Source organism: Lissotriton helveticus, chromosome 9, assembly GCF_964261635.1.
Source record: "Lissotriton helveticus chromosome 9, aLisHel1.1, whole genome shotgun sequence".
Classification (NCBI taxonomy): Eukaryota; Metazoa; Chordata; class Amphibia; order Caudata; family Salamandridae; genus Lissotriton; species Lissotriton helveticus.
Window position 1 is genome coordinate 463,560,414 of NC_136070.1, and position 13,049 is coordinate 463,573,462.

At 38.9% G+C, this 13,049-nt stretch overlaps 1 protein-coding gene across 2 annotated transcripts in view; it reads left to right on the forward strand.

Moving 5' to 3' along the window:
* The window catches only part of AKT1 (AKT serine/threonine kinase 1), a 405,158-nt gene that overhangs the window by 87,514 nt on the left and 304,595 nt on the right, over positions 1-13,049 (forward strand). For both annotated transcript variants that reach the window (XM_078660283.1, XM_078660284.1), the window contains exon 2: positions 12,328-12,454. In XM_078660283.1, the coding sequence (XP_078516409.1) occupies positions 12,409-12,454 (46 nt within the window). In that variant the 5' untranslated portion in view covers positions 12,328-12,408. The remainder of the gene's footprint in view (positions 1-12,327; positions 12,455-13,049) is intronic.

Genomic DNA, 13,049 nt, shown 5'->3' on the forward strand with positions numbered 1-13,049 from the left:
CTGGCAACTTTTATATTCTATCATTTTACAGAGCCCAAGTGAACGTTTTAGTGTGGGTGTTGTTCCAGGAGGTTGACGTTGTAGATATTTGCAAGTCTACTTATGTCTTACTTACATTACTTACAGTGTCAACTTATATGAAATTTAATAAAATATCTACTTGTCCATGGGGCAGGTTGCTTCATAAATCTACTTGTCCTGTAACAAAATCCACTTGTCCCTTTGGTGTCATGTAGTGCAGCGACAAATTATGGCAGCAATCTCATTATATAAGAGCTCTGATACAGTCTCTCTGATTATGCCAGGGCTCATACCATAGTAGTGGTTGAATACTTGCAATCCCCTTATGTTGCCACGTTTCCACAGATCTACATACTGGGGCTGAAGTTAGTGGTAAGCAATAGTTCCAGGGTTAGAAACCCTCTAACTTGCATATTTTAAGGGTTTTCAACAACTCTTCTATAATCTTTTCCCATACTGAGAAACGTTGGAAATTTACTCCTGACAATGGTAGATGTAAACCTCCTTTCAGAGTTGGGGAGAAAAAGTGGTTTGAGGGAATGTAAACTGGCAAACACTCAGCTCTGCACATGAGCAAATCTACACATTCATATTTGCTTATGCTAAAATGCAGTTCACAAATATTTGCTAGGAGTACAATTTCTTGTCCTCCTTTTGTAAATTATTGGGAATTCATGAACGCCGTATAGCTGCACTTAATGCAAGGACATATACCAAGGGTGCACTTTTGAGAATTTCTTTAATAATTGGGACCATAATTTGGTTTAGCATTGACCCTGAACTTGTGTTTATGAAAATTCTGCCTTTTTGTCTGAATCGGCTGGCTTCACTGTGAGTGACAGCATTCTTCTTTTCACAAGAAGCATATTGGCACACAAAGTAGTTTTATTCAGTGCCAGTTACTACTGTGGCAGTGTGTGCTTTTTGAGACAGAATTTTTATTGTTGCTTTTGCCAATGTTTTTTTATTATAGTGAAGACCCGGCAGCTCCCACACCAATAATGTTTTACGAAAACGGTGCCAAAATAAGTCAAACATTGACAAAACTAAAAAGCGGACTACCGATTTCAGACCCACTGGCTTTGCCAATGCTTGGTTATTTTTGTTTTCCATAATCGCATTGGAAATGGTTAAGCTGATTTTCCATTATGAATTATTTTTGGGAAATGCTAGCATGCATCAACAAATGTTAGTAAATGATGCTGCAAAGAAATGGTACCCGAAATTTTACAGTAGTTTAGCGAAATAATTTTTTCCTGCTTTAATTTTTCAATGAACATTTTATTTTGAAAGCACATAATCAACAATTTTGCTTTCAAGCTTCTGCAAATATTTGCATCAAATCAGAGAGCATTCTGGGAGCATTATAAATAGCCTCATATTGAGAAACAGATTTTTATACTGGAACCACTGTCCGTAGTGCAGTCAGAGTTTACAACATTTACTTAGAGCGCTCACGCTAATAAATGCTTTCAAGTAATGAACCGTAAATAGAAGTTTGAACCGCATTAACATAAGGACAAAAATATTACCTTAACGGCAGACAGTGCCCTTCCCTGATCCATAATGTGGTACTGCAAACTGGCATCCAAAGGGTTTGTGCCGCAGGGTGTTGGGACTACTTGTCCCAAGGACAAAATACACCTGAAAACCTGTTGCCCTTGGCCACATGCAATGTCTTGTGCGTCAGACTATAGGAATTCCACATCCCTGTATCTTGGTGAGTGGCTGTGTAGTTTGGGGATGATCTGGGTTGCCTTTAGTAGAAGATGAAGTGCTTGGTCATGATATCAACCTAGGTAGAGAAGGGCACTAGCTAAGGTGATCCCAGTGTCTTGGCATGATGTGGAAATACCATGATTTCATAAGAGATGGCCTCTTAGATCAAGGGCTTTGGTCTTGAGATGTTACATTCAAACCAGCATTGTATGAATTATGGAGTTCAAGATTTTCATCCCAAAAAGGCTCATCTCTAAGCTTATCTTGGTGTCATGCAAGTGTGGTTCAAAAGTGAAACTGATTTGTCAAAGAAGGGCTACTCTACAGTGGTTTGAAAGGGGCTAGCCTTATGGGTTTCATAAATGAATGTTACTGTTTGGGAGAATTGGAGTGACTCTCATTCATTGTTCTCGATTTCCCAGGTAGGATCCTAAGGGGAGAGATTATCAGATCATTACATGGCAGAAGGAGCTTCGGCGTAGCCAATGAGATAAGAGAGTAGGTTTGATTGAGCGACCAGGTGTTTTTTTTAGAAATCTTTTTATTAACACACGCCACAAAGAAATAAAACTAAAGAAAAGCATCAGGTGACAATCTGGATTTTCACATAAAGCAATTACAGATGTTAAAATATCAGAATCAGTAATTGAATAATGTAGTGGGGATCATTGAGTCTTGGACACCAATACATCCTGTCTCGTCAACGGAGGTATGCATATATTCCCTCTGTATCCATTCCAAGCTTCCCATACCTTCCCGGGGAAACCCCTGGCAATATAGAGGGACCTTTCCCTGAACATGCACCAATTCAGATTTTTTTTTTTGTTTCTTTTGGCATTGCACAAGTCCTTAGAAAAGAAGTGGGGGAGTCTAACCAAGTTAGGCAGTATGCAAAAGACATCATGGCGCTTGACATCACAGCCTGTGGCATCAATGTGCGTGACAGTGCATGTGGATTACAGGAAGTGGCATCACAACCCATGACCTCAAAAGAAGTGACATCAGATCTTAAGACCTCACACTCATGTTTAGCAGGTCTATCATAAGTACGTTTGAGCGCATTATAATATTTGACAAATTAGATTTTGCGTCAGGGTTGTGGAAAAAGAGTGATGCAGCCCCCACACAAATTCTGGGCCTTAACTTGTACATTTGTCATTTGTTATTTAAAAATCTGCCACAAAGAATTTGGCAACAAGGAGAAACGTGGCTGTAAGGCTGTTCCTGTTCTGCTTAATTGATTGCAAAGTCTGCATTTTAAAATGTCTTATGCGGTGAAGGCACCTGTTGCAGAGGGCTTTACGTGCCCAGTAAGTCTCGGGGAATAATAGTTAGGGTAAAATACCTATAGAGGTTAACGTATTTGCTGGAGAGATCTGCATTTTGTCTAGTCCCAGTTTTGAATCAAAGTAGAATAGAGAGTTAATATGTCTCCTGTAAAGCACATCATGTAATATGTAGAGGACAGATTTTTATTTTAGGTACTTGAGTTACTGCTTTTAACACAAAGTTCTGCGGTTCATAAATTGGAATCCTTCTAATGTAGCACAGTGAGCTATCAAGAACATGCGACTCCTACACCTTGTATCCAGGGATAATCGAGGAATTCTACTCCGCCGGAGGAGTTCATGGAGTTTTGGCCACTCTGTGCTCTGTGTGGAACTCTGCAAAGTGACACAGAGCAGAGTTTTTTTCTTGAGCTGCTTGCCAACATTACGTTTGTGAGTCTCGCTAAAAAGAAATCGAGTGCTAGACCTCCTCCTGGTGAGATTTCTCAATTTGGGTGGTAGGGGCAGGTCGCAGCCACCTGCGTTGAGAAATTTGACGCTCGCATTGAGGAAGCTGTCGCTAGAGTAGAATGTTTACTCACGCGGCAGAAAACATCATCAAACTCTGGCGCGACGCATAGTGCAGTTTGTGCTGATTTTTACTGCGTGGGACAAACTCCTAGTGCTAAAAATCAGTGCGAGCAGCGCGACTTAGACTCCGTCGCTGGTGGAACTCCATGAGCGCTCTGGGTTTTTCAAATATTTCGCTGAGTAGAACTCCGCCCAGGCCTTCTTGTAACCCTCACTGTGTTATGGAACACATCCTGTACATTGAGTTACACAACATTCAAGACAGTTGAGGATACGTTGCAGAACATCTTTAGTTGTACAGAATGCACCAAAACAAGAAATACTTATTTCATTCTGTAACAGGTACTGTCACCCAACCTCCACCCTCCCGTTATTTATGTCCGTCCTGCCCGCCCACCCATAACAAAAAAAAGCTGTACCAAACAAGTATTAGAGTACACAGAAATTAGTTGACAACATTGCAAGGACAAAAAAACTAGAAGGCATTTTTTTTATGTCAATTCTTTTTTTAATGGTGGCATTCAGTTGTACATAATGTCTTCTTGGTTATAAATAAGGTAATGAAAATGCTTATAATATTTTTTATAATAACTTTTAAACATGCTTCACAGCAGCCACGCTACTTCACAACATAGTTTAAAGACATTGGCAAAGCCAGTAGCTCTGGCAGAACACTTATAAGGTACTGAAGGCAAGACCTGTTGGCTGTTACAGTGCTTGTTCTTGTTTGTCCCTCCCCTGAAGCTTAGTCTCTTTACATTTCCTTTGCAATCTTTGTATCCTTCCACTTCACACTATTAGGGAACTGTTTTTTTTGTTTTGAATAGGCACTCCAAGAGAGTGCATGTGTGTTCGTTCTCTCGTTTGTGCTTCACCCCTGCCCCCACCTATACTCCTTGTTGCTCTCCCCCTCGTGGCATTCTCACTTAGTGTTGCCCTCTCCCTTGTGTGCTTCTCCCCTTGGCCTCTGTGTTTCCTTTTCATTTGTGGTCTGCTTTTCACCTCCACGCAGCTTTTTCGATTTTTACCACTGGCTCCTTCCACCCGCTCCTCCTTTGCCTCCTGAACTCTGAGGTCTTTTTTTAAAATATTTTATTTTCTTAGGAGGGTCAGGCAGCAAATTGCGCCCACTCTCTTTAAAAAAAAAAGCATGTATTCATGTATTTATGCCTTTTTATATGGCACAAACCTCATCCAAAGGTGTTGGAGCACTGTATAATAAAAACAAGCTTCATTACAGAGTTACAAACTGTTGCTAGTTAGAAGGTGCAGTTGATGTTGCACATTCCTGGCCATGGTGCTGATTTGAGTTTGAAGGTTGAGCTTTTTATCCAGAGTGACTCCCAGAGATTTGTCACGGTCAGCCATGATGGGTTTGTTGTTGTGGATGTTGTGTCCATCCCGTATAGAACAGGCCATGGTGGGTAATAACAGAAACTGAGGAGGAATTATGTTTTGGAGGGCTTCAGTTTTCTGTTGCAAGAGGTCATCCAGTCTTGAACAGAGTTTAAGGTTGTGGCAAGATGGGAAATGCCATTAGTGGATCAGACTTTAGGTACAGCTGGATATTGATTGTAGAGGATCCCAATCTTACTTAGTAGGACTCCCAGAAGTTAAAGAGGTTGAACCACATTGGGGCAAGTATAGAACTCTGTGGTACTCCTTGATCAACGACCTTTGGTGAAGATAGACAGTTAACAATTTTGATCCTCTGTGATCTCCCCCCATGAGCAAGGATTGAAACAATTTTAGGAACATACTGTCAATGCCCAGCTGTGGTTTTTTTTTGTGTGTCTAGAAGCCTACGGGGATTTGCTGTATGAAAAGCTGCTGACCGGTCGAGGAGAATAAGGAGTAAGAAGCTGCCAAAGTCAAGGACTTGAAGAGCATCGTCCACAACCTGAAGTAGAGCTGTTTTGTAACTGCATCCTTGAATAAAGCTGGATTGGAATTCGTCCAGAAGGTTATTGTCTTTGATGTGTTGGATGAGTTGTCCCGCTACACATCTTTCAATGATTTTTGCGCCCTCTACTACGGTATCTCTATACATATCCTCCAGAGACTACAGGAGATCTAGAACGCTGCAGCCAGACTCATCCTTGACCTCCCCCGTCGCACCCACATCTCCTCTCACCTCAAGGAACTCTACTGGCTTCCAGTAAAGAAGAGATGGCAATTCAAGCTACTGACCCACGCATACAGAGTCCTTCACCACCTAAGACCAGCCTACATCAACCACTGCCTAAACTTCCACCAACTAGCCAGACAACTACCTTCCGCCTCCCTAGCTCTCACCCATACTTACCTCACCAACAGAAGCTCGAGCAGAGGACTACTTCTCCTACCTCAGAGTGAAAGCCTGGAACAACCTCCCCCTGTAGCTCTGTACCTCCCCATCTCTAAGGAATTTCCGAAAAGCTCTCACGACCTGGCTACTCGACTGAGCCTATTGCATCCTGCAAGCGTCTGGAAGCCTTCTTGTGTGATTAGCCACACTGTACAAAATGATGGATTGATTGAGTTTTACAAGAAAAGGTAGGTTGGTGATAGCGTGAAAGTAATTGAGGTCGTTCACATCTACTTCGAATTTTTGGAGAAATGGGGTGGTGATCAGTTTTGAGGGAACCAGGAAAAGATCCTTGGGTGAGAGAGATTTACTTATTTTGGCCAGTAAAAGAGCATGTGAGTGTAAAGGTCTTTGGAAATGTTATTCGGAATAGGGTCCACAAAGTGATTTGAGGGTTTAGTTGTCATGAGGTTTTAAGTAGGACGTTCTCTCAGATAATGTCAAAGGTTTGCCATGTGTTTTTGGTTTTCCAAACATTGGTAGGGATAGAATGTTCATCCTGCAATGGAAGCTATTTCAGTTTGGAATTGAACAATTTTACAAACTCCTCTGATTTCTAGACGGACTCATCAACTTTGATGGAAGCAGGAAATGGAGGGCTGGTGGCTTTTTTGATCAAATCAAATAATTATTTTGGTTGATTTTTGACTGAGTCTAGAATGGATCTAAAGTGATTTGATTTCTCATAAAATATGTAGTTTTGTTAAAGGGTTCTTGCATTGCGGAGGCGTGCCAGATTTGTGGTGGAAGGAGTCTATTTCATTTTCTTATATAGAGACCTCAAGGTTTTTCTTTTTGCCTGTAAGGCCTTTTTGAACAAAGGATCAGATGGTGGTGGTCTTTTCATTTTGTTTTGGTATGAAACTTCTTCATAAAGCAAAACAGAGAGTCTGTTGAAGCAGTGGGTAGTGGAGACATTGACGTCAGTGTCTAAACTAATAGGGGGAAATACCTTCATTCCAGATTTGCGGAGTGTGCTGATATTGATGTGCTTGATATTGTGAAACCAGGATGTCGCTCTTTTTGATTGGCCTCTGGTCATGATGTGACAGAGTTGGAACAAGAAAGAAATAAGAAAGTGGTCGGACCAGTCAACCAGAAGGGGTTCATTGACAGAGAGCAGGTTGTTTTGGTAAATTATTTGATCAAGTATGGAGCCTTTCTTGTGCGCTGGTTTAAGGATGTGTTGCATCAGATTGTTTGAGCATATTGGCGTGGCACAAACTGGGCTCTAAAGTGTCAATGGGTCGTTTTTAGTTGCCAGAACTCCCACTACTGCACCATTCCTAACTCTCACTGAATTGTGGAGAGAAATCCATACAGAACATAAGCAAGCTTAACTTGTTTAAACTTTGTTATCTGTTCCCTGGAGGCGCTTTTATTCAACTCCAAGATTTTGACGGTCCTGAAGATCACACCCCACTAGTGATCTTTCTTTCCCATAGACTTTGTGAGGCCTGTAAGGCTACATTCAATGAATTCCCCCCTGACCTACTCTATTCAAAACCCTTTCACTACAAGGGTGTGATCATGCAATTATTCAACGCCATGCAGAACGAAGCACAAATCCTTAAGCCCTCCTCTAGGGATGGTTGGAATTGAATGCCGGGCCCCCAGTTTCTGAAGTGCATTGGTCATTATGTTGCTCAAAGACTGGGGATTTGTCGCCGAATAGCAGGCTATGCATTATTCACTTAAGATTTCTTAAAAGAATCTACTATACACCTTACTGATTGATAAAAATTTGGATCTAAAGAAAATTTGTGTGCCTTAGGTAAAAGGCCCAGGATGCCGCAGGGGTGCGCTGGGATCCGAGCATACTGGCACATGATCACTTCAACAATAACCAGAATGACTGCACACTGCATTGACACGGATCCTTGCACTAGCCTTTTGAAGTTGGTCAGGAATATGCCCTTCATCGTTAGGTTTACACTAGCACTGCTGTTAGCTAAACACCAGGTTGCTATGTGTTGGGGACCTGGCCATATGCCCACACAAGATAGCTGTCTTATAGACCTGCTATATTGTAACAAACAGTTAAAAACATATGCCGAAAATCTGCCATACTCCTCACACCGTAAAGATATCTAGTGACTGCTCAAATACTTTCAACTAAACAAAACACCACACTAAATTTAAACAGCAAATAGATGGGTCTGCTCTTTTCCTCTTTACACCATGCTGTAGTTCACATATTATCAATTTCAAGGGAATGTTGAAATATTGTGCCAGATATTTGACAGGGTGAAGATATACGACTGTTTTCCTTTGACGTTTTTGACCTTTTCCCCGCCGTCCACACGGGGGTTTTGTGTATACATTAAAAATAGGTTGTCCGATATGTATACTGTACTGCGCTAAAGCTCTGTCTTGTTGTTGTTTGCAGTTCAATGATGGGTTCAGCTATAATACAATATCACTTAAAAAAAAAGATTATTTACAAAGAAACATTCTACCAGGACTAGTCCGGCATATGGCATAAATCCTTTGGTTGTTACAATGTGCTGCAAGCGATTACATCACAATAATTGATATGTTTGAAGCAGGACCAAATATGTTGGTTGTGCCAGCTTTATCTAGAAGGTTCACTCGTAAAATAATGTAGCTCAGTAATCCCCAAATGTTTTGTGGGAAATGCTACTTCTTTTTATATTACCAAGATAGAAATATTATGCAAAGTTGTTTGCAGTCCCTTAGATGGCCCATTTGATGAGATCAATAATATCCACTCTAAGTTCATTGATCGAAATCTTATTTATTGGGTATTTTAGTATAAAATGTTCCTCCCAGTTTGTTTTGTTCCAGAAATATTATTCAAAGGAACTTCCTCAAGACTTGAAATAATAAACATATTTATTCAATCGCCTTCTATCCAAATGATGTTTACACAAATAACTTGCATCCACCAATGCATTATGCTTAACATCATTATCATATACCTCTCCCAACCATATAAGCCAATAATTTGAAGGAAAACCTGCTCCATAGTGAACATGATATCAAATATTCGTAAATAAAAGCACCATACAGTCAGGGACCAGGTTTTTACACAGGTTTTGCTGATAGGTAAAACTTGATTCATTTTTTAAAAGTGGTAGATACCAGCACTAAATCAGACTAGATTTATTAGCAAATCAGTCATAAAAACATCCAGTGACCAAAATAAAAATCAGCAGTATTTGACCACGAAAATCAGAGACCAAGTCCATCACCAGTTGTCCATTCTCACCAAAAGAGGAACCCAACCAAAAGTTACAATTGCAGTAACCAGTTTTACCTAGTTGTCATCCAGGTTGTGTCTCTTTACGCTGGTAATACACAAGAGCTTCCAAGTGATCAAAAAGTGTCTCAGGCTACAACTAAAATCTACATATCCAGGCCCAAGCCACAAGTAAATGTAAGCAGTCATTAATCTCAATGTCATACACAAAATAGTGTGCAATATTCTATCAGCATGCTGGTAAACTGCTCTACACGGAGTGGTATCCATACATCGTTATGGAGTGAGGGTGTATTTCAGGGCTCAATATCAGTAATCACTCTAAAAATATCTACGTATACGTTGGAGGCAGTGCCATCTTAAATGTTCTATGATAATCCACCAAATCATTTAACACTTGGATTAACAGCTCTGATATATTAATGAAGACACCAGCCATCAGATATCTGCAGTTCAATAAAACCAAATGGAGTGTAGGTTTACTGTAAGTAACTCCACCCATGATACACATTCTAAATACAAACAAAATGACAGACGCCAAAAAATGCCCTATTTATATCTGAATATTCTGAATTTAAATAGTTATTATAGGCGTATCTATGTAAACAAATCCACATCAATCATTCTTAAGTTCATAAAGTAATGGTATGATTCATCTGTAACTAAAACCAGTCAAAATGTATATCTGAAACTAATTGAGAGTAAAACATGATTGGTACTGATTTTAAAAATCCCCTTATCCATCAGCGCAGAAGGGAAACTCATGGGTTTAATCCCATATCTGCAATAAGGGTCCATAAAGCCTGGAGTAGTCATTTGTGGACTGCATTGTATTAGGCAATATTATGTTGAGAGACCTTCAGCTATTAAACCAGACCAACATTGGGTATTGAACTATGACGATCTGTAAACATGTCTGCATTACACCTGTACAGACAAACAGTGAAAAGTAAGGTCTTGTGTTATGCCGTCTCCCACCAAGCTAACCGTTCAATATGAAGTTCAAATTAAATGATAAATACAACCTTCTCTCATCTGAAAGCAATAATAGGCAAAAACTTCGGTCACAGTCTCAAATCTGTAATGGGTCTCAAATGCATAGTGAAGTCCTCTTTTTCAAGAAGTGGTCAACGTCCAGAGAGAGATTACAGAAGACAAACATTTGAGAATTAAACTTTGAAAATGCATATAAATATGAAATCATCACATCAGAAAAAAAGGTATTAAGGTTGTACAAAGTGAAGCAATGTGTTGTAATCACAATCTCAATTGGTGTGCGCAACTGCGATCCCCATTCAAAATTGCAGTTGAACTGCAACATATACTATACATTTCATTACTCCAAATAAACATCTTACTGTTACCTATTATCCATAGAAGTTAAAAACATATTAGCGCCTCAAAAATATTGATATTCATTATCTGTATTAAGTCCATATTTCACTGCCTTCAATTTCAGTTAGATAATCCACTAGGCTCCAGCTCTACACTGCTTCAGTTCTTTGTTATCCTCTCTTTGGTCATTATGAATATATTCGAAATAATGGAACTTCAAACTTCGATCCAAATTCTTGCAATGTTTCGCCACATAATGAGGAAATCTTTAATAATGCCTATCTTGATTTCTAACTGCTTAAATATTCAGTTATTCTTTCATTCACCCCTTATATTTTTCACATCCACAAATGTGTACGTACACCACAAATGTGGTATGATATAGAACTATATATTCTCTGATTGTAAAATATATGCGTATTGTAACATTTTTTTACGACAAATCTGTAAACTCCACAATGTTCCCCTTAAACAAAACCACATATTTAATGCTTAGCAGTCCTCTAGATAAAGTAATACTTGATCTGTGCCGAACGTATTTTGCAGATAAAGTATATGCCAGTGTTTGTTTAGCTTCTTACTTATCTTAGGTATATCACTATTATACGCAGGAATTCATCTAATCCTTTCTGATCCTCTTTACTGACTTTCGACCGTGTACATAACGTTTTTATCTTTTGTTTACTAATCCTTCTCTTAGCCATATTGATGCAGTTAGAGTCAAAACCTCTCAAGTAATCTTCTGTATATCCTTCATTGTAGCTATAAAATCCTGTTCTTGACTGCAGTGTCTACTGCAAGAAATCCCCTCTAGTGTATTCTCAAGTCCTCCATTGTACTCTCAGTTAATATCATTATCTATATTAATTCCTCCCTGAGGGTGAGTTCTGACCCAAACGTCCTGAGAAGAGATCACAAGCAGGTGACCCAAAAATAGGACTTTGAATGCTGCTGAACCCAGTACTTATATGTCCTTTATCAGATAATTAATAAAATACATTTAAAAAGCGCTTTCCTGCTTGCTGGTTATGCAGTTTATGGTTTGTATCAGGGATGCAAATTCAGGTAAATTGAAAATACTTTAAAATATTTAATTACTGACATATTATTATTTAGCCATTAACAAACTAACAATTTGTCCAGGGATGTATTTCATTCATTTGTTTGGTGTTATGAAAATATAGAGACGCAGATGTGATGTCCCTTGGATTTAAAAGAGGTACTTTGTCAAACATTCACCGGAAAGAAGCGTAAAACCCCCAAACTTTATCTCAAAAATGTCCAACTTATACAGGAATTCCATAACAATGTACCTGTAAATAACGAGACTGTGGAGTGCAACGTTTACCTGGTGTGATAAAAATTCATATTTCAAGTTTTCTGCTTTAAAATGAGCAGTTACAAATGGAATGTTGTATTTTCCACCACAAATGCTGTATTAGGTTGAATATTCTTAACGTCTTTCACCAAGTGAATCCATTAATTAAGGGGAAAGGGAGATGTTTACTACTGTGATCATGTTTTGTGCTGGGATTGAAATTTGCCACCCTACTTTGAACCAGGCCCTTAATGTTGAAAGGTTGACAGTATTTATTTTATCCTTTGTGTGTGACTGCTGAGAGAAAAGCTATTTCCGTTGTTGTGAATGCTGAACCTTTTAGAAGCATGAATAAATAAAAATAATTGTCATCTTCTGCACTCTTCATGACAGGTTGAAGCAGTACTGTGTCAAAGGCTTATGTCAGAGTGCTAATAATAAATGTATATACTGTTTTTAAAATATTTGCTTGCTTTGCTCATCCAATGCTGTTTTTTTCCTACAGGGAGTAATTCATATCCGGAATTTAAGTTGTGTTTGGAAAATCACAATTTTTACTGGGGTTGTGGTGAAATAGTTTTCCATTATGGATGAAGTAACCGTAGTTAAGGAAGGATGGCTTCATAAACGCGGTAAGTGACTCATTTCATCGTGTAGGAGTTCTAATATCAAACATTTTATATAAAGGCCATTATAGAAGTGACTGCTTAATGTGCTCCGGAGTGTTGCATTTGAAGTGGTTCACGTGGCAATTGCATTAATAGGGCTGCGATACGCTGAAAAACTAGTTTGAGCTTAATATCCCTACCAATAGCACATTTCATAATTGTATCTGGCTTTGAGCAAGGATACTATAAGCTACATGTATTGCAATTAAAAAAATGTGTTCACTGCTTTATGAGAATGGATTTTAACATAAAAGTGTGTTGACTCTTTTTCCACAAAAAAAGATGAAATGGGAGATAAAACACACGACAATGGACTATAGTTATGAAGTATAACAATTGCTGTTTACAAAATGCATAGGTATATCAGTTGGCAGATTGCATAGAAAAAGGAATAATGTCTAATAGCATGATATTTATCTGTGATCCAGCTGTTCGTTGTATATATTTTTTTTAAGTTAGAAAGGAAAAGGGCTAAGCAAAATTTTAAAGCAGGCTTTTTGTCAAAGGACCACATTTGTCCATTACACAATATATGGGTACACTGTACAATTTATGTTAG